The following is a 22,993-nucleotide window of genomic DNA, read 5'->3' as shown; positions in this document are numbered from 1 at the left end:
CCAAACACTGTTCCCTGTTTTACGTTTCTTTCTATCCTAATTTCCACTATATATCCAAAGGGACTCCTGGTAATTGCTTTAGCTTTCTCATTTGATTTATATATCATCTTCGCATCATCCTTCTCTACCGTCATACTTAATTCCTTGATACAATCTTTCAAACACAGTTTATCAAAACTATTTACTGCATCCTCAAACCACATACACACACACACACACACACACACACACACACACACATATATATATATATATATATATATATATATATATATATATATATATATATATATATATATATATATATATATATATATATATATTGAGGTTCTTAAGTAATGATTATAGTCTATTACAGCATTCGGTGTGACAAGGTGATCTGCTGTAGATCTTCCCTCTATCCCATCACACTGGAATCTGCTAATTTCGTCGTTAAATTTATCCTTAATTTTCATTAACCTTAATTTTCAAACATTTTACTTATCGTATTCGTAATAAATAGTCCTCTTCTATTATCTATATCTAATCTGCTGCCTTTAGACTTACCCACTGATAATATTTCTAGTTCATCCCATTCATCAGGTATTTTTATTCTCTCTTCAATTTCATCTATAATTTCTATCATGCTAGTCTTCAAATCTTGGCCTATGTTTTTCAACATCTTATTGCTAATTTCTTGTCATTCTCTTGTATTCTTATTTTTCAAGGATAGTATTACTGTATCTACCTCTTGCGGAGTTGTCTTTATTACTGTACCTTTTTCACTTTTACTTTTAACCATTAGGCCATTACCCACCTGAAAGACAATTCATTAACTTTGTCGACTTGTTTCTCCACTTCTGTTTTGTTCTTTTGCAACTTAGATAGGTCAGTAATAAAATTAATTTTTTTTTTAATTCCTCAACATTTTCTATTGTTACTCTATCTTTGTTTCTGATGGCAGTCATAGGATTTGTCTTATGTCCATCAGGTTTTTTTTTTTTTTTTTTTTTTTTTTTGAAATTCCCAAAAGCTGCTCCATTGACCCCATCTTTTATTTTGACTTCATCTGCTGTTTCCATGACCTTCTTTGCATTTTCTCTGGCATTTTCTTTTATTATGAACTTGTCTATCAGTTTTCTTTTTTTTTAACTTCACGGAGTCGTCTGCTTTCAAAATTCTTTTCCTTTAATCTGATAGTCTTTATTTTCCTTTTCATCGTCATTAAACCTCTTAATCTTTTGGTTTTATGATGAGCTTTTCTACTGACTTTCTTACTGCATTTCTCTTTTATCCTATTAACGTTTTCTTGCACATTTTATAATTTTCTTTGATCGTTCCCCTCCTCTTGATGATTTTCAATAGTCGTGCAGCTTCAGTCTCTTTTTTAAATCCTTTCAAGTCCAGGATTCTTTTCTTCTGATTATCCAGGTTAGTACCCGTTTGCCTGCTAGTATGATGTGGTTCCTGGTTCCTTATTGCTCACTCCGCAAAATAAGTTTGCGGGCACTCTATCCCTTTATAGATAGGTGCAAAGCTGCTAAGCTTATTCTTATTATTGTTTTTCATTTTATATTATCTGAGCCTTAAATAAATTAATACCGTAATGAGATTCTCAATCTTTACTTTTATTCTATTCTACCTTGAAATTAGATAGGATAACACCTTGCTATCATCAGTTTTGACAACCTATTGTGGTCAGTTTGGACGTCTTAAATTCTTCTTTTATATGCATTGCCCTACCTATAAATGCAGCCAGATCCCTGCTAGGATTTTTTCAGCGAACCTAAACTTATGTCTACTTTCATTAGTTGTCATAATTTTGGGCATGAAAATAAATGTTCGGTAGTATCTTCTTCATCTTTGCACAGGTCACACAAATTATCTTCATATTTTCCCCTGAAATTTGCTTATAAGTTGAGCATATTTAATCTTTTTTTTTCATCACAAGGGATGCCTTATCCAGATTCATTTCTCTAATATAAGGCAGTGGGTCATTTCCTTTAATAAAACTTAATTTTTTCATTACTTTCTTTTTTTTTTCTTCAATAGTTTCTTCTATTTTTTGGTATGTTGGGGTGGGGGAGGGGGGGGGGGGGGGTTTAAGGCAAAGTCCTTGTAACCACGCCTCCAAATATTATAATCTTATACTGTTTTGTCTTTTCCTCCACATCATGTTTAACACTTCTTTTTTTTCTTTTCTATATTTGTTTCACCAACTGAAAATAATCCTAGCCTACCCTTTTCTTTTGGTCTTCCTCGCATGGTTGTTGAAGCTCAATTATTTCATTCCTTTCTTTTTTCTATTCTTGACAAACTAACAAAAAAATTGCTAAACCTTCTTCCTCATTTTCACAAAAATTACAGTTAACACACCCCCATTGTGTCTATTGATAATGTTCAGTTTTAACGCATTAGTTCTTGCCCTAAAGAATATCACTGAAGCAAATGTAGTGTCATATATTTCTTTTTCTTGAATTTCTTTCTTCCGCATTCTGTATATTTCTAAGCTCACTTTACTTTCTATTTATCTTTTTCCACTTTTCGGTATCCAATTGTCTGGTTTCAGATTTTACTTCTGTCTTGTTCATTCTTCTTATCTGCCTTATGTTTACACTTAATTCTTCCAAGTACTTTGTTGTTTTTTTCCACCATCTTCCTTCTTTTTCTTGAATGTCTAGGATAATTGTTTCCAATATATTGACCATTTCAATTTGAAACTCTGATGGGACACATACTATACCATTCTTCTATGTTACTGTCCGCTTAACTTCTGTATCCCGACTGGACGACGGTAAGTATGCAAGGGACTTTAATGACCATAAACCACTGTTGTTATGTAAAAATACAGTACGTGCGTGCATGCGCATTATCTCTACTTATATAGAGATACAAAATAAACGGTTAGTGTACAGATTTCCATCAAGAATATATAAATGGGCAGGGAAACCACACGTGACATATGCGTTCCTTACTTTACTTTCTAGTTTGTTGAGCTTGTTCTTGTTCTACCACCGTGAAAAGCTTAAACGTACTTTTGAACCTTTTTTATTCTAACAAATCCGTAATTATAAATGACGTTAACTGAGTGGTGAGTAACAATAACTTATGAGATTCAGGTTGTTAGAACTGGAAATACTGTACAGTACTGCTTTATCACAATATGGAGGAGAATACTGTTTCTAATTGAAGGTCTTTGTAACCGTGACTATCCATCAGCACCATCCACAATTCATTCTAAAATATAGACACGAAAAATATCGATATAAAATTTTTTCATCTATAAAACAAAATACACCGTTTTTAAATCAACAATTTAAAACTTCAACATTTGCATACATGATCGGAATTTGTGGCTACTCTATTTCCACATTCAAAGGTTTACAACATTTCTATTTCTTCTAAACTTCAGTATTTTGTTTTTCCCGTCTTTTACAATTATAAAAGTGTTCCCTTTAATAGTATTCAATAAATCAGAATTTTGTTTTTATCCTTTTTTTTTCTTATTCAACCAGCAAGATAAATTTTTTGCGTATCCTACAGAACAAAGTTCGTGATCAAAGCACACCCGCTGTGCAACATACACAAACACATAATTATTTCTTATCAGATACTTATATGTTGGTATATATGTAGAATTATGATAAACAATAATTTTCGTATATCTCTTACTAATAATTTTATCTTAATTATATTATATCTACATAACAATGATTATGATAACTTCCCCTATTATTAAACATTTTAAAATAAGTTGCTTTTATCTGTTTTTGTCTAAAATAGATTTACCATTATCTAAACATCTAAAAAAAATAGAATTTTTACTTTCCTTTTATATGATTTTGTTTAAGTCAGATGTAACATTGTGATGCAGAAAATAGAATTGATTTGTAAAGAGTAACTGTCAAAAGTAAGAGAAACATTATTATTTTATCTCGCAGTAAACGTCACCTGTGCCACTATGTGAGAGTGACTGTTGTTGTTGTCATTCTGTTGCTGACGACAGACGAATGACCTCGTCCGTGTTTCACATTGACAGTGCTCTTGTTCAGAATCGTAGCCGATGAATTTTATGAAACCATTAAAATTCAATTTATAACGTCACCGCAAAGAAACTTAGCTGAAAATGGAGCCCATTATGGTGCTATCGATCTTGTCATTAGCAATGTTAGGAGGATGCTACATTGCAGGGTCTATTCCACTGGTGATGACGATGTCAGAGGCAAGTTTAATATTGTTTCGCTTTGAAACCTATGACAACTGATGAATAATATCCTATCTTAAGTTAGAAGAACAGTTCATTCTGGAGTACTAGTCAGTTTTCTATTTTAGATGAACATATTTATCATTCCAATGAAGCATGGAAGGATTTATAGCCTGTGGCATACTGATTTACCATAAGGTAGTCGGCATTCCATATTGTATGTTTTGTTGGTCTCTTTGAAGTCGTATATTTTTGTAATATTGCATGTGTTTATCAAGTGTTTAAGAGCCATCTCTGCCGATTGGATGAAGCCAAAGACGACTTATTCCCTTATACACTTTAGCACGATTAAGGACTTATTTAGTATAGATCTGGAAGCTCGGTTCATCTCTAAGCCAACCCCGTAGAAGAAATTATAAATTTGGATGTGTTTTAATCCACATAGATAAAACCATGGAATTTTATTTTTATTTTACACTTTAAGGTCTTGTCCTTGTCAGATCACATGGAAACCCTGTGCCTTACTTGTCCTACAAGATCTTTTTGTTGTATACATTCTTGGGTACTTAGAGTATCACAAAGCTTATTTCATGTTAATTGTCAAATCCATATTATTGAAGCACTTAGAAAATGAGTCTTCATTTTCTTGCTGAATACCCTAATTTGTTCTGGCACAAAATACAAACCTCTCAGCTTTTCAGTATTATTATTATTATTTTTATTATTATTATTATTATTATTACTTGCTAAGCTACAAGTCTACAACCCTAGTTGGAAAAACAGGATGCTCTAAGCCCTTGGGCTTAGAGCTCCAACAAGGAAAGGAAACAAGGAAAAATAAAATATTGCAAGAAGAGTATCTTTCTTAAAATAGATATCTCCTCTATAAACTATAAAACTTTTACTTTAACAAAACAAGAGGAAGAGAAAGAAGATAGTGTCCCCTAGTGTACCCTCAAGCAAGAGAACTCTAACCCAAGACAGTGGCAGACCATGGTACAGAGGCTATGGCACTACCCAAGACTAGAGAACAATGGTTTGATTTTGGAGTGGACTTCTCCTAGAAAAGCTGCTTACCATAGCTAAAGAGTTCCTAAGATTAAAGTGGCCAATGAACAATTACAGTGCAGTAACTATTTGGGTGAAGAAGAATTGTTTGGTAATCTCAGTGTTGTTAGGTGTGTGAGATCAGAGGAGAATATGTAAAGAATACGCCTGACTATTTGGTGTGTGTATGTAGGCAAAGGGAAAATGAACCATAACCAGAGAGAAGATCCAATGTAATACAGTACTGTCATGCCAGTCAAAAGAAGCCATAACTCTCCAGCGGTAGTATCTCAACGGTTGGCTGGTGCATTTCAGCGACAGCGGAAACTAACTAATTGTAAAACTTTTATCGAGGTATTACTTCCCTCCACTATTTAGCGGGGTGAGTTAGCAGAAGATAGACCCATCAACCTTCTCACACGCTGAGTAGCCAACACAAACTATTTTGCATTTCGGCTTGGAAGAGAACAGATGTTGTCTAGGCTAGTCTCCTCTGCTTTACTCAGTTTTCAAAACATATTAAGGAACAACTAGCCTAGAATTTTAAACTTTTCCTTTTCCTAGTGTGATAAAGTATGCATTCTGATAGAATGTGGATGGCCAGGCAGGGAAGGCCGCTGTTGCGGCACCTTTATGTCTTTGGAGATGTAGGAAGCGTAGGAAGGAGAAAGCTGAAAGGGATTCTTCCACTTTGGGTTCATCCTCGAAGGCGAAGAAACCTTGTCATTTTACTCCTACGGCTCATTCCCGCCACCCCAACTCTTCCCAATCGATATCCTCGGGGGATCGGTCGGGTAAGAATGGAGGCACCTTGCACAGGGTGGGGCTACACTGAAGGATGGTGTGAGTGCTAGGAAGCTTGTTCCTAGTATTCTTGTGGCAGCCTCGGAAATCTCGATTTCCAAGGTTACCCCTCAACCTGAAAAGATCATTGCACATCCAATGTCTCTTTCAGGATTGGCCGGTGGTAACCTTTCCTCGACACTGTCCAAAGCTTCTTCAACTGACTCCTCCAGGGAGGAATCAGGAACTGAGGCTGTATTAAAAACCCTTTGTAGGGTTAACCTGATGCAGTTGACTCCTGTACCACTCATGGTTGTCCAAGTGACCATGTCTAAATTTCCATCGGGAGCGGTGAATGCTCTCATTGACTCTGTAGCTGAGGTCAACCTCCTGTCATTGAGTGCAGTGCAGGATACCAGCTCCAGATGGTACCCGACACCATTAGTCTGAAGGGTTTAGGGCAAACCGAACCTAAGACCTTAGGTACTGTACTGTTGATCCCTATACTGCATGGAATGACATTCACCCTGAGTGTGTTGCATGTAGTGCCTTCAGGGACTATGGCTGAGCACGTAATGCTTGGTTACCAGTAACTGAGAGCAAATGGGGTGATAGTTGACGGAGCCCGAAATGGGCTGAGCGTTGGCAGTACTCCCCAGGAGCCTTTTTGGGAGTATTATATCCCTATACGTGGAGGCTGTTGTCAGCAAGTGCTTTACACACTTGAGGTCCACGCAGCCAATTCAGTCAGGATTGCCAGTATTGCCCAGATTTAAGAGTATTCCGCCGTTTTATCTTTTTGTGTAGTGAAGTTGGCATTCGGACACAAGGCAGTCTAAGTCTTAACCCTGGTGAGAGTTCAGACGAGATGTCAGACCAGGATAGCTCATGTCCTGAAGTTTCTAAAGTACTGTTAACCAGTATGGTTTAGCCATGCACTTCTATTATGCACTCCTTCCCCTTCTGTGTGAGGAGGAGACTCATTCTTAGAAGGGAATTAACAAAGCGATTGATGACTCTGATAGTGCTGCAGTGGCAACAGGCAGAATAGGTCCCAGATATATTCCTACCTACAGAGATATCGAGAGAAAAGTTTTCTCCTTTCCAGAGCTACTTATACATCTTCACTCAGGTATTCACCACAATCATTTGTGTCCCTATGACCCCTCATCTGGAGGGTATTCATCCATACCTCCCGCAGACAGGTTTTTCGCAATCAATAATGAAAAGGATGGCTGAATACTCCCATAGGTTGTTGATTTGCCTCCCATCAGGCTTAGTGATTTATCCACTAAGGTTGAGGTCGTGGAAAGAGGCCTAATGCGCTCGATATTTCCCTCTAGGACAACAAAACTTCCTGTACCTTGGGGAGGAAAATCCTGTGCAGTCTTAACCATAACAGAATGCCAGTCAGCTTTAAGCAGAGTTAACTTTTCCTCTTCAACAGTATTGTCTCTCCTCATATGGAGTTTTGAGCATACATGTACTGTACTCAACTAGAAGTTAGACCTCCTCCTTGGAACGTAGTCCATGTACTACGATCTCTGAAAGGAGCATTTTATGAACAGCTGCTTATGACGGTCTTCCTTCTCACTTTTGTTTTGGCAAAGTGTCAGGAAGTTGTATGATCTTTCTTATGACATCCATTCTAGGGGATAGGGACAGGTAACACTCAGCTTCATCCTTGAGTTTGTGGCCAAGACTCAAAATCTGCGTATATCGGTTCCTAGATGCAGACCCCTCCGGATGGAGAGTTTTTGTTCTGTAACTGATGATGCAGATCAACAGTTACTATGCCATGGAAGGGCTCTGAGGTCTTACCTCAAATGAACCACATGAGCTTGCTCACATGTTACGAAAAGTTTTAAACCTCTGACTTAGCCGGTGAATATATATATAGCTTACGTCTCTGACGTCACGGCAGAAATTCAAAACTCGCGGCAATCGCAGATTGGGTAGCTAGTTGTACTACTAGCGCCACCACTTGCTAGGTAACTGGAACCATTCCAGGATTCCTCAGATCTTCTCTGCCGCCATTGCTGGCGACATCATTGGAACATTCGCTCGTTATAACCTTCGATTTTTACAGTATCTTTGGTTAAGTACTTTTTTTTTGGTTATTTGGCTTTCACTTGATTGGATTTACTTACGGATTTTCTTGAACCTCTTTTGATTTGATTTATTTTGACCTTTGCTTGTTGATCTCTTTCTGGAATTTTTCAAAATGGCTGACCCTTCCCCAGTTTATAGAAAGTGTGTGAAAGGCTGTAAAACCTGTCTTCCTAAGGCCTCTTATCAATCCCCACTCTATTTGTACTAAATGTAGAGGTAAGATTTGTCAATTAGGGGATCGATGTGATTAAAGTTTTTGTTGTTATCTGAGAGCGAGTGGCTGGATTTCGATCAGTACACTTGTAAGTTAGAGAGAGATAGAGTCAGACGAAGATCTTCTCGATCTAGAGAATTTTCCTCTCCCCGTGTCCCTGAACCTATTCCTTCCCCTGTAGTGGTAGTTCATGAACCACCTCCTGTTATCGATGAACCTTCACTTAAGGATATGATGAGTGCTATTCAAGCCCTTAGTGTTAGGGTTGAATCGCTTGCTACGGACAGGAACCAACTTATGTCCGATGTGAATATGCTTAAAAGTGCCAGTTTTTGTGCCAAAAGTGCGGGGAATGTGTTCAGTGCTGTGGAGGGTGCGTCTGCTTGTACCTGTCGTTCACCTAGCCTAAGACCTCTTTCAAGCTTCCCAACCCCTGGGAGAAGGAATGTCGATCGGCGAAAGGGAATGAGAGGTGTAACCGCACGAGCAGACGTCCCCTCGAGCGTTTCTGTTGACGTTTCACGAAACGCTCGCCCTCACCATGGGAAAGGTGAGGTTAAGTTTACCTCATCTTCAGATGACGCTGTAGTCAGTAAAAAATATAATCGTGACTGGCGTCAAGTTTCCAGACCTCAAGAGGAAAATGATCTCAATAGATCAGAGACGTTTATCGCCTCAAATACCTGGCTGTAGTCATTGGAGCAGACCAGAGCGATTGCCTTCTTCTGAAGAAGGTTCTCCTGCCAAACGTCCTCTTAGAACGTCTGGTTCGGACAAACTTCCAGTGATTGCTATGGAGGTTCTTGGAACTGTTGTGTCGTCTGGACGTTCCAGGCATGACGTGAGCGGGGAAGAAGGCGAATTGATCGCGGACGTTTCGGGCTGAACTTTATCTCAAGTTGACCCTAAGTTAAGCCTTTGTTCCGTAACCGAAATACAAACCACGCTATTTACATAGGGTATTACTTTCGGCGTAGCTGAAATGGCGAGCCATTAGATTTTTAACGAGGGTTAACTACCCCCCGCGTTAGTTAGCAGGGGTTAGGGGAGGGGTAGCTAGCTACCCCTCCAACCTCACACACTGGTGAACTGACTCTCTTCGCTTTTGGCTCGGACGACGAACGAATGTCTCTGTTCCCGTCCTCGCATGACAGCCTTTTATTGTTTTGTCTTTACTTTATAACTTACTTTTCTTGTACTCATATTTTTGTGCTAAGGCCATGTCGTGCTGATGGAAGTTCCTTCATTAGTAGCTTCCTAAGTTATATGTGACTACAGTGATATATCCCAGAGAATTTACCGAAGGTATCCAGAATTCTAACTCCTGGACCGAGTATCCCTTAAATTTCTCCAAGGGATATCGCGTAAGGACGTAACTTGACACATCTCATAGCTATTTACACCCCAAATAGCCTTTCACTTCAAGAGGAAAAGTGGCAAGAAAATAAGAGAGTCGTTCAAGAGGTAAAACCATTCGACTCTCCTAATGTACTGTCAATAGTTCGGCCACCTGCCACCCTACGGCGCCACCAAACCATTCTTTCATTTGTAGCTTTGCTGACCAGTTTTCCCTGTGCTATCTCGCTATTTTCGAAGCTTTTTCTGCTTGATTATTGATTCCCCAGCTTCATCAGCTTCTGGAAAGTTAAGTAATATCTTTGAATTGTATAAATGTAAGCTCTTGCCAGTTTTGCTTTTCGATTGATATCGTAATTAACGTAACAAGAGCTGTTGCCGGCTGGACGGCGTCATGACGCGATCGTTCTTTCGTTCATTTGGTTAGCAAGAACGATATTCCCGGCATCCTTGCTTTAATAACTTTAGCTATTTAGTATTTTAGCTAGGGATTTTTATATTATGTCATTGTTGTCGTGAATTTGGCTATAATTTCGAGCCTCGCGAGTGTTAGGCTTCTAGCCTAGGCACTTTCACACCTCATGCATGATATAACCTTCCTGGTAAAGTTGTATTGAAGCTCAGGCAATATTTTATACAATTAAGATATTACTATTTCTTTTCTTCCATAATAGTATACCAGAGTTACGTAGAACGTTTCTCTAAGCTCTCTAGCTTAATAGCTTTAGTGCTTTAGTATACTTTAAATGTCCCCATTACTCTTGTGTTGTCTTTAGGGGTAAGATAGATATCATTGCCCCTTTTAGTCAATACTATCTCTATGAGATATAAGAGTAATTCCCTTTCCCTCTGATTAGCCTAGGCTATCCTCAGTTAATTTACTGTAACCTATGGTTGGGTAAATTTTCTGGGGCGTTTCGTTTTCCTCTCCTTTTCTCTGAGCTGGCAACTGAGTAGCTTGTCAGCATTGAGTTTGGAGTTGGGGACGGGACATCAGAGTAAGTCTGTGTTAGGCATCTGGCTACCTGGATTTATACCGGCAACTGAGTAGCTTGTCGGTATTCCAGTAGGGCTAGTTGCTGTTCAGGAGGATTGCCTCCTTAGATCTCGTAGAGGTTATTGTTTTACAATTTCCTCTTTATGGTCTAGCAGACAGTCCTGTATTGGGGGTTTTTAACGGGAGGATAGGTTTCTTCCCTGTTTTAACCCCTGGTACGAGATTCTGTTCTCTTGAGTTCGTTTTCGGACGTTCTCTCATTGCCTAACCCAACCTGGGGAATTGACTTCCCCTAGTTGAGGCTTTTACAAGGACAGAATCCTTCTAGTTAAGTAGTACCTTAGGGTATTGCTTTACTTATGGACTATTCACCCCTTCCCCGCTATCTCTTTCGTGTTGAATGATCCAACACCCTTATGGCCGTGGTTCTACATAGGCTCCTCTGGACGTCTGTAGACCTGGCACGAGTTTTTCTGTCAGTGCCTGGTTAGGTTACTGACAGATAACCTCATATCTTTGAGTGCTCCTTAGAGTCCTCCCTTGGACTGCCTTCCATATCCCTTAAGATGGGATATGGTTGAGTGGAAGCCCGAATTGATTTCCCTCTTCCACTGGTACACTCTTTCAGGATGTAGACGACATAGCTGATTCTTTGCCGTCTTCTATCCTTACCTTTCTCTCTTTCTGTCTATCATGGGGTGTAGACAATGGGGGTTGGCTAGGCTAACAGTTCGCTGTTTCTCTTACCTCGGACATCGTTGATCGATGCCATTGGTGAATTTGGTAGGCCTGCCTGCCGGCAACTGAGTAGCTTGTCGGCAGCTGGCCAATGCTTTCCACCCATAGTGTTAGAGGTTTTCAGAAGAATACCTCGGGCCCATACCTTCCTAATGCTAGGATGAGAGACTGTCTCTTCCCCGGAGCTCGTGACGATTCCGTCATTCCCCAGACTAAACCTTCGATCCCCTTGGTGCAACTCCCGGTTCCGAAACCTGGAGATCCTGACGTGGCGGATGCTTTGGAAAGCGTCCACCTGGACGACAATATGTCTGTCGTTTCCGAGGAGACTGAGAAGAATCTCCTCGTAAAAGAGTCAGAACAGGAGGCAGTTGTTCCGCCTACTAGCGAGGTTGAGAATGCTGAAGCGGTGTCGGTTTCTTCAGCGGCTGTGGTGGAACCAGCCCCCTCAACCTCTTCGCAACCGCCTCATCTGGAGGCACTTACGACCACCTTGCAATCGCTGATGTCGATGGTGTACGACTTGCAGAAGAAGTCGTCAGAGAAAGAGACTACTTTTCGGTCAGAGATCGAGCAATTGGTTTCCTCGCGACTAGCCCCGAAGAAACTAAATGTGAAGGACCTCCCTGTGTTCTCCGATGTTAACCCTTGGAGGTATTCGGAGCACATGCCTATGTCAGCAGGCAAGATTTTCCTTTTGGAGAAACTGGGTACCGTCCCAGTGGAGGAGGTAGAGTTCTGGCCCAGCAGGGCATCCTATCCGGATTGTTATGTCCGGCTCAGAACTGAACCGGCGTCCAACGAAGAGACGGAGCCCAAGGAAGTAATTGTCCTTGAGCTCGCTAAAGCACAGGCTTTGTTTTCCACAAAGCTAAAGGAGAGGGCATTCACTAGCTCAAAGGTGCCGGCATTAAGCAAAAAATATCCGTCGTTTATTGCTGACCCTCAACGTGCTTTTTCCTTTAGGGATAAAGGGTTTAAAGCAGCTCTGAAGGCCGTGAGGGCAGGAAAGCCCTGCCCCACACTGGAAGAAAGCAAGCCTTTCTCGCTTTCCCTTCAGATGACAAGGACTGGAAGGACGTTCACGTTACCTTCTCAGTCGGGAAGCTGGAGGCCGATATCGCTGGACGTCAGTTCAACGAGGACCTCCCGAAGCTGTCAGAGTTTCTCTTGAAGAGAGAACATGAGACAGAGGAGCGCTTGGCAGCGTCCATATCTTTACAAACGGGGCTAGAAACGATGGCTAGCATCCCGGATTTTCCAGATATGTATATGGTCTTTGCCAAGGCGCACTTGGCTACGGTTACGAAGGACCTATACAACTTTATCAGAGCCAGGACGGCTTGTCGGGAGTTCGTGTTTGCTTCTGCCTCTGTGAAACACGAACCGAGGAAGCTGATAGCTTCTAATATCTGGGGAAAAGACCTCTTTCCTAGTGATGTGGTGAAGGAGGTCGTTGACAAGGCTGCTTCGGAGAATAGGAATCTCCTCTCTAAATGGGGCTTGTCCTCCAAGAGAAAATCTTCCGCTGACAGGGGTCCCCAGCCGAAGAACAAGTCGAAGCGGCCTCGCCTGTCCTCTCAGCCAAGACAGCAACAGCTTCCCATGGCCACGGTGCCTCAGACGGTGGCACAACCTACCACCACCTTTCAACTGGTGCCCCAAACACTGGCGACCCAGTCACAAGTTTTCACCCCAGCTTATGAAAGGCAGTCGGCTTCTTCTAAGCCAAAGTTTAGGGGATCCTTTCAAGGCTCTTCTGGATGCCCCTTCAGAGGAAGAGGCAACAAAGGTGGTCGTGGCCAAGGTGGAAAGTCTTCCACCCAGCACTCAAAGTGAGATGCTGCCGGTAGGAGGGAGACTGCTACACTTTCAGGATTGGTGGACCTTCGATCCTTGGGCCCACAGTCAAGATAGGACTGGGGTGGGGTTGGACCTCAACCCTACCAAACTTTCCTCAATTCTTCCAGCCTTCAACCCCAGTTCTGGAAGAATACGTTCATCAACTACTGAGCAAGAGAGTAATAAAGAAAGCAAAGTCCATCAAATTCCAAGGAAGGCTATTCTGTGTTCCGAAGAAGGACTCGGAAAAGCTCAGAGTCATTCTGGACTTATCACCACTCAACAAGTTCATTGTGAACTACAAGTTCAGAATGCTGACGCTTCAGCACATAAGGACCCTTCTGCCCAAAAGGGCATTCACAGTCTCCATAGACATGACGGACGCATACTGGCATGTGCCAATCAACCGTCAAGTTTCCCCCTACCTGGGATTCAAGCTCCAGAAAAGAAAATACGTTTTCAGAGCCATGCCTTTCGGTTTGAATATTGCTCCAAGAATATTCACAAAGCTTGCGAATGCAGTTGTTCGACAACTACGCCTAAAAGGGGTTCAGGTGATGGCCTACCTGGACGACTGGCTGGTGTGGGCAGCATCCAAAGAAGAATGCTTGCAAGCCTCCAGAAAAGTGATCCAATTCCTAGAGTATCTAGGGTTCAAGATCAACCTGAAAAAGTCTCGGCTGTCTCCATCTCAAAAGTTCCAGTGGGTGGGAATCCAATGGGACTTACAGTCACATTGCCAATGCTTGCCAAAGGCAAAGAGAAAGGAGATTGCAGGGGCCGTCAAAAATCTGCTTCGGTCACGAAAGATTTCAAGAAGACAACAGGAGAGGGTGTTGGGGTCTCTCCAGTTTGCCTCTTTGATGGACCCACTTTTGAGAGCACAATTAGAAAATGCCTCAGGGACCTGGAGAAAATACGCTTACAGCGATCGAAGAGATCTACTAAGACCGTTACCAAATCGTCTGCGATCGATTCTCAAGCCATGGTCGGAGACAAAGAACTTAAGAAGGAAAGTATCCTTGCAACCACCTCCTCCTACAGTCACCATCCACACGGATGCTTCGAAGGAAGGATGGGGGGTTCATTCTCATCTTCGGAAAGTGCAAGGAACTTGGTCTCCCCTGTTCAAGACCTTCCACATCAACTATCTGGAAGCCATGGCAGTGTTTCTTTCCCTGAAGAAACTGAAACTTCGCCGATCAATCCACATTCGCTTGGTCCTAGACAGCGAAGTAGTGATGAGATGCATAAATCGTCAAGGTTCAAGATCTCCTCAGTTGAATCAGGTGATAATAGCCATCCTTCATCTGTCCAAGAAGATGAAATGGCACTTATCAGCAGTCCACCTACAAGGATTCCGCAATGTGACGGCGGACGCTCTATCCAGGTTCGACCCGATAGAGTCCGAATGGTCCCTAGACGCAGGATCATTGTCCTTCATATTGAGCAAAGTCCCAGGATTGCAAGTAGATCTCTTCGCAACGAGCGACAAGAAGAAGTTAGCTCGGTACGTAGCCCCGTACGAGGATCCTCTAGCGTAAGCGACGGACGCGATGTCTCTAGATTGGAACAGATGGTCCAGGATCTACCTGTTCCCACCAACCAACCTGTTGTTGAAAGCCCTCGACAAATTGAGATCCTTTCGCGGGAGGGCAGCGATAGTGGCCCACAAGTGGCCAGGCAGTGTCTGGTTTCCATTGATAACAGAACTACGCCTGAAGCTGATTCCGTTGCCGGAACCAGTTCTTACTCAGCTAGTACAGAAATCGACTGTCTACACTTCATCAGAGAAAACCCAGAACCTTCATCTCCTGATTTTCTCGCCTTAGCGGTCAAGAAGAGGTTTGGGATTTCCGAAGACAGCATTAATTTCTTAGAAGAATATAAGTCAAAGTCAACTAGAAGACAATACGAATCTTCCTGGAAGAAATGGGTGGCCTTTGTTAAGGCGAAGAAACCTCAAGAGATTTCTACGGATTTCTGCTTGTCCTTTTTCATCCATCTTAACGGACAAGGACTAGCGGCTAATACGATCACGACGTGTAAATCTGCCTTAGCTAGACCGATTCTATGTGCCTTCCAAGTGATTTTTCAAGCGAAATCTTCACCAAGATTCCGAAAGCCTGCGCAAAACTTCAGCCTGCAGCTCCTCCAAAGCCTATTTCATGGTCTTTGGATAAGGTTCTTCATCTGGCCTCTACCTTGAACAATGAAGATTGCTCGCTGAAAGACTTGACTCAGAAAGTGATATTTCTATTTGCACTAGCCTCGAGCCAGAGTCAGTGAAATAGTGGCCCTCTCGAGGGATGATGGTCACATTCAGTTTACACCGAACGGAGAACTAAATCTCTTTCCGGATCCAACTTTTCTCGCCAAGAATGAGCTACCCACTAAAAGATGGGGTCCCTGGAGAATCTGCCCTCTGAAGGAAGAAGCATCCCTCAGTGGAATGCCTAAAGGTCTATCTTCGTAGAACTTCAGACTTTGGGGGAGGCCAGCTTTTTAGGGGAGAAACTTCGGGTTCAACATTATCCTTGAAACAGATAAGGGCGAAAATCACTTACTTTATTCGCAGAGCGGATCCTGACAGTACACCCGCAGGTCACGATCCGAGGAAGGTTGCCTCGTCTCTTAACTTCTTTCAAACTATGTCGTTTGATAACCTACGTGCTTACGCTGGTTGGAAGTCTTCCAAAGTCTTTTTTAAGCACTATGCAAAGCAATTGCAAGAAATCAAATTTCATGTGGTGGCTGCAGGCAGTGTAATAAAGCCTGTAGTTTGATTACTGCGAAGGACAGTGCACTAATTGGGACTGTTAGTGAAGGGTGTGCATGATAGACTTAGGTATATCATGTTGATTTTTAGTGTTGACATAAACATTATAAACTGTCTTCCATAGTTAGGTGAACTTAGAAGCATAATACTTTGACATGAGTGCCAGCATATTTATGCTTAATGTCTTTTAGTAATAACATATATTTTGAAATTTCATATTTTTAATATTTAACTTAGCCGGTGATTATAATAGCTGCAACTCTGTTGCTCGACAGAAAACTCTAAGGTAAAATTCGCCAGCGATCGCTACACAGGTTGCGGGTGTGCCCAACAGCGCCATCTGTCGTCCAGATACCCAGTACTCAATGTAAACAAAGAACTCAATTTTCTCTCTGTCGTGCTCCCGACAAGACGTGCTTATTCGCTGTTGCTAAACTGGATTTGTTTTCACAACTAATTGGTGAAGTACACTATTCTAGTTTTGAGCTTTCGCTATGCAGGTGTTTTATCTTCATCTTAAATCTTGAACTCGTTTTGGATAGATTTAATTATGGTGACAAAGAGAGTATGGACTTTCTTTCACTTTTAAATGGCCGACCCTTCCCTTAGCGGAAGTGTGTTTAGGCTTTTAGTTATTATATCACGTTATAGATTTTCCTCTATATATTTTATATCTCTCCGCCTTTATTAGGCCTCTTCGATTAACTTTCCATTTATTATAAACATATAAAAATAATTTTAATGTTTTGTTTATATTGACCTTTCCTGAGTAGGCGGTCCTAACTTGGAAACCGAAGTTAATCAACGTTGAGCCCTTTATATCGTAATTAGCTTTTAAAGAGCTAAGGATTTAAAACTTTTTAAATGTAATATTTTATGAAAGAATTTCTTTGATAGTCTTCGTACTGTTTTCAAAGATGAACTAACGTTTAGTTTATTTATGCTACGCAGTTGTTGACGTTCAGGACGTTCAACATGCGCTCTATCGTTACGATAGAGAGAGAGTGTATCACGGTTTCACTTTGCAGTAAGAGTAAATCGATTCTGACGTTTTGTTCATTCTTTCTTAGCTTAAATGTTTTAAATTCTATTTTAAAGGAACTTTTTATTTGAAAAACCTTTCAGTTTTTTCCTTTAGTCAAATAACATGTTTTTTTTTGACGAAATATAATTGGGCTCTTCTCTTAGGTGCGAAATCAAGAGAGAAAGAGAGAGAGAGATAGAGACGGAGGGAGAGAGAGGAGAGAAAACGTTCCGTTCAAGCGGGTAACGTTGTTCTCGTGTTACTCTCGTCCCTAGTCGCTGTACGGGGAGGAAGGATAAAACTTTTTAGTTTTTTATTCTCGTCCCCAGGCTATGTGCGGTGAGAGATTGAAAACGTAGTTATATGAACTAGTGTTTAGTCTCTTTCCCATCCACTGATTTTTTTATCTTTAAATATGTTTTCTGTTTTTTGCTGGTATTAATGAGCTTGCATTATACGACTGATTTAGCAATTACTACCTTTTAATGAAGGGTAGAATTGCGTGTTTCAGGTAGAAATCAGTAAAAATTTCAGTGAAATAAGTGCAAAACAGAAAATGAAGTGATAAAGTGATATGCGCAAAGTGTTACAGTGTTGCGTCCGAGGGTTCGTCTGTTCGTGCCTGTCGTTCACCTAGTCCGGGACCTCTTACATGCTCCCAAGCCCAGGGGAGAAGTAATGTCAAACGACTTATGGGTTCGAGAGGCCTTGACCAACGAACAGACGTTTTCCCTCTATGGTATCGGGTGTATCTTACCAAGATCTCCCCTACCATAAGACGAGAGAGACGTTGTTTCTCCTCGTCATCCGAAGGCTTTTCGCATAAGAAACCTGTCACAAGGTTTCGAAGCCCTTAAGCGAAAGTCAGTCCTTTCAGGACAGGTCCAGCGTCCTGGTTACAACCATTAGGACAGCTCTGACCCTATGCAGTCATCGGATAACTGCTCGCCGCCTAACAAAAGCGTAACACAGACTCCGAGAGTCTTTTTTTGTAGGCAAAGTGTTGCGGTCACGGACGTTACCCTCGTCTCTTACCACAACCATTTCCGTTGATCCTTAATGGGTTGTATGGCAAGACATGCAGTATATGCTTGCCTCCCTTATGGAAGACTATTCTGCCGATTAGTCCGTTGAGTCTAGCCGTTTATCTCATCGATATCCTGGCTTTCAGCCAACCTAACGTTCCTTTGTGCTTACTGTTGACGTTGGCGTAGCTTAGTCACGTCAGTCAGGTTGTTTAGAACCACACTCGATGCGGTCTCGTGTGGTTTTTCAGCCGCATTTGGACGTTAGGCCACTTGCTGAGGCTCCTGTTGACGTTCAAGACGTTCACTAACAATCGGAGTTGACTTGTTTTGACGCTGTGCGTCAACCTCCGCATTCTAGAGTTGTTTTGACTGCTCAGTCTAGGCAGTCAAAGCAGTCTCGAGTGGACGCTGTGCGTCCTCACGCACCTGTTGTGGTTGACAGTTCAGTTGTTGACAGTTCACAGACTGTCAAGCAGTTACATGACGTTGCGTTCTGGTCCGCTACTAATGCACCAGTGAGTGTGGACTCTGCTTGTAAAGCATTGCCACCACGGTAGGTCTCTCCCTTGCTTGAGACTCAGCTTTTATCGGACGAGGTTCCTGTAGATGAGGAAGTTGCTGTTCCCCCTCCTCTGTCAGATGGAGAGGAGCCTAAAGCTGCTTAGCCTCCTATGGACTTTAATTAAATCATGATGATTTTTTTAAGGATCTTTGTCCGGATCTTTTTGTAACTGCTGCTCCTCGTTCGCCTAAACGTCAGAGCTTACACTAGGCCTAGCTACTTCGAAGCCGTTGTTTTTAAGCTAGTGCTCTCTCGCTCTCCTAGAGAGCTTTACGTTGGCTAGGCGACTGGTTTTTCACCAGGAGGAGTTTGGGGGATACAGCCTTTGCTTTCCCTTCTTTTAAACTGGTTTATAGAGCGAGAGTCTGATATGACACGAGAGAGGTTCTCGGCTTGGGAGTTCATGCCTCTGCCCAGATAGACTTCTCAATTCTCGTAGACTCTCCCTGGCGCCTGGCCAGGAGACGCTCCAAGTTGTTTACAGGTCAACTTCACAGCTGTTTTCGAGCCTTTGAAGTTTTGCTGTACAATTATGTCATGCATAAACAAGGCTTTCAGGGATGGTAAACGGTACCGCCTCAGTCGCTAACCCCGTCTGTTGCCACACCTGCTCCCGTAGACCCTAAATGGGCTTTGCTGCAAGACATGCAGTCCAAGCTTGCGTCCTTGATAGAGGACTTTAATGCGGAGAAGGTTGCTACCGAACCTTCTGGCCAACAACCTTCCAACCGGTCGGTTGTGCGCCCTGTTGACGCTGAGGTAACCTACTCGCGTCTGCCAGTTGAGGTGGTTCCTCCACCGATGCGACCCAGTGTGGGTTGCCAGCCGCACGTTGACGTTAAGCGACGCTCGGAGGTGGTTGTTGACGTTCAGGACGTTCAACAACCAGCAGAGGTGACTTGTTTTGACGCAGTGCGTCAACCTCAGCAACCCGGTAGGGTGTTGACTGCACAACCCAGACGGTCTAGACAGTCTCGGGTTGACGCTGTGCTTCCTCGCGCACCCATGGTTGTTGACAGTTCACAGACTGTGCAGCAGTTCCATGATATTGCGTCCGGCTCCGTCACGCATCCACCAGTGCGACCGGACTCAGCGAGCCAGACGTTGCCCACTCCGTTGCCGTTTCCTCATCAGTTTTCGGATGAGGAACCCTCTGATGAGGACGTTGCTGAACAACAAGACGATCAGCCCCCAGAATAGATCAAGCCCTGCTATCCATCCAGAAGATGCTGAAGAAGGAAAGCTGCTCAGTTAGGCTGTGGATGAGTCTGGTAGGGACGCTGTCATCCGTGGAACAATTTGTGTCACTAGGAAGACTACACCTCCGTCCTCTTCAATACCATCTAGCTTTTAACTGGAAAAAGGACAAGACGCTAGAAGCGGTCTCGATCCCGGTTTCCGAAAAGATAAAGTCTTGCCTGACTTGGTGGAAGGACAATATCAACCTAAGAGAGGGTCTTCCCCTGGCTGTTCAGACTCCCAACCACGTTCTCTTCTCGGACGCATCGGACGTGGGCTGGGGCGCGACACTAGACGGTCGGGAATGCTCAGGACTGTGGAACTCGAGTCAGAGGAGCATGCATATCAACTGCAAGGAGCTGTTGGCAGTACATCTGGCCTTGAAAAGCTTCAAGTCTCTCCTTCGAGGCAAAGTGGTGGAAGTTAACTCGGACATCACGGCCTTGGCGTACATCTCCAAACAAGGAGGTACCCACTCACTGACGTTGTACGAGATCACAAGGGACCTGCTCATCTGGTCAAAAGGTCAAGACATCTCCCTAGTAACGAGGTTCATCCAAGGCGACTTGAACGTCATAGCAGATTGTCTCAGTCGGAAAGGGCAAGTAATTCCAACCGAATGGACCCTCCACAAGGATGTGTGCAAGTGACTTTGGGCCACTTGGGGTAGAACCATCCATAGATCTCTTTGCAACCTCGCTGACCAAGAGGCTTCCAATTTATTGCTCTCCAGTCCCGGACCCAGCAGCAATACATATAGATGCTTTCCTCCTAGATTGGTCACATCTGGATCTCTACGCATTCCCACCGTTCAAGATTGTCAACAAGGTACTGCAGAAGTTCGCCTCTCACGAAGGGACATGGTTGACGTTAGTTGCTTCCCTCTGGCCCGCGAGAGAATGGTTCACCGAGATACTTCGATGGTTAGAAGACGTTCCCAGTAGTCTTCCTCTAAGGGTAGACCTACGTCAGCCACACGTAAAGAAGGTACTCCAAAGCCTCCACGCTTTTCGTCTGACTGCCTTCAGACTATCGAAAGACTCTCGAGAGCTAGAGGCTTTTCGAAGGAAGCAGCCAGTGCGATTCTAGAGCAAGGAGAGCTTCTTCCATTAGAGTCTACCAATCGAAGTGGGAAGTCTTCCGAGACTGGTACAAGTCAGTTTCTGTATCCTCGACCAGTACCTCTGTAGCTCAAATAGCTGTTTTTCTCTTATACCTGAGAAAAGGACGATCCCTTTCAGCTCCCACTATCAAGGGCTACAGAAGCATGTTGGCATCGGTCTTCCGGCATAGAGGCTTAGATCTTTCCAAACATAAAGATCTGCAAGACCTCCTTAAGTCTTTTGAGACCACCAAGGAGCGTCGTTTGGCTACCCCTGTATGGAATTTAGACGTGGTACTAAGATTCTTCATATCAGACAGGTTGGAGCCGTTACAATCAGCCTCCCTGAAAGATCTCACTCTTAAGACTCTTTTCCTGGTATGCTTAGCCTCGGCTAAAAGAGTCAGTGAGATTCATGCCTTCAGCAAGAACATAGGATTTTCGTCAGAGAAAGCCACTTGTTCGCTACAACTTGGTTTTCTAGCCAAAAATGAGCTGCCTTCTCGGCCTTGGCCTAAATCTTTCGATATCCCCAGCTTATCGGAGATCGTAGGCAATGAACTAGAAAGAGTCTTATGCCCTGTTAGAGCTCTTAAGTTCTATTTAAAGCGTACTAAACCTTTACAAGGCCAATCTGAAGCTTTATGGTGTTCAGTTAAGAAACCATCCTTGCCTTTGTCAAAGAATGCTTGGTCAGACTTTATCAGATTGTTAATACGAGAAGCTCATTCACATCTGAGTGAGGAAGACCGAACTTTGCTTAAGGTGAAGACGCACGAAGTTAGAGCTGTAACAACTTCCGTGGCCTTTAAGCAAAATATATCTCTGCAAAGTATAATGGACGCAACCTATTGGAGAAGCATGTCAGTGTTCGCGTCATTTTACTTGAAAGATGTCCAGTCTCTTTACAAGAACTGCTACACACTGGGACCATTCGTAACAGCGAGTGCAGTAGTGGGTGAGGGCTCAACCACTACAATTCCCTAATTCCATAACCTTTTTAATCTTTCTCTTGAAATGTTTTTATTGTTGTTTTTGGGTTGTCCGGAAGGCTAAGAAGCCTTTCGCATCCTGGTTGATTTGGCGGGTGGTCAAAGTCATTTCTTGAGAAGCGCCTAGATTAGGGGTTTTGATGAGGTCCTGTTGTATGGGTTGCAACCCTTGATACTTCAGATCCTAGGGGTCGATCAGCATCCTAAGAGGATCACGAGGCTCCGTAAGGAAGACGTACTTAAAAAGGCAGAGTAATTGTTCAAGTCGACTTCCTTACCAGGTACCTATTTATTTTGTTTTTGTTATTTTGATAACTTCTAAAATGAAATAAAAATTCTTAGCTCATAATAATGTAAACATATTTTGCTGGTCTCTACCCACCCCCCTGGGTGTGAATCAGCTATTATAATCACCGGCTAAGTTAATTATTGAAAAATGTTATTTTTATAATAAAATAAATTTTTGAATATACTTACCCGGTGATTATGAATTAAAGGACCCTCCCTTCCTCCCCAATAGAGACGCAGTGGGACGAGGAGAAAATTGAGTTCTTTGTTTACATTGAGTACTGGGTATCTGGACGACAGATGGCGCTGTTGGGCACACCCGCAACCTGTGTAGCGATCGCTGGCGAATTTTACCTTAGAGTTTTCTGTCGAGCAACAGAGTTGCAGCTATTATAATCACCGGGTAAGTATATTCAAAAATTTATTTTATAAAAATAACATATTTCACGGAGTGGCATTGTTTTCTCTTTCAGATAAAACTTTTTACCTTGTTATTACTGTTATGCTTGTTATGTCTATGTCTAGCATAAACATTTTGCTTAATCATAACTTCTGTGTTTCTTGTAAATAAACTATAGAAGTAATCTTTGCGTCTCTCTCGCCTTAAGATTATACATTGTATTCAGAGTATTTTGATCCTCTTATGGACTATGTGGGACAGAGTTTCCCTTACCATGCAATCAGGTAAGTTTGGTTGTGCTATGTTT

At 42.5% G+C, this 22,993-nt stretch overlaps 1 protein-coding gene across 2 annotated transcripts in view; it reads left to right on the top strand.

Annotated features, from left to right (window-relative positions):
* Nucleotides 1–3,937: 3,937 nt before the first annotated feature.
* Nucleotides 3,938–22,993, top strand: part of Zip102B (Zinc/iron regulated transporter-related protein 102B) — a 327,210-nt gene continuing 308,154 nt past the window's right edge. Inside the window, exon 1 of one of the 2 annotated variants that reach the window (XM_068346152.1) lies at nt 3,938–4,201. In XM_068346152.1, coding sequence (XP_068202253.1) covers nt 4,106–4,201 — 96 coding nt within the window. In that variant the 5' untranslated portion in view covers nt 3,938–4,105. The remainder of the gene's footprint in view (nt 4,202–22,993) is intronic. The other variant, XM_068346151.1, reaches the window with a different exon arrangement.

The sequence above is a fragment of the Palaemon carinicauda genome, chromosome 22 (genome assembly GCF_036898095.1).
Source record: "Palaemon carinicauda isolate YSFRI2023 chromosome 22, ASM3689809v2, whole genome shotgun sequence".
NCBI lineage: Eukaryota > Metazoa > Arthropoda > Malacostraca > Decapoda > Palaemonidae > Palaemon > Palaemon carinicauda.
Note: the sequence above shows the minus strand (reverse complement) of the source record. Positions and strands in the feature narration are given on the sequence as shown.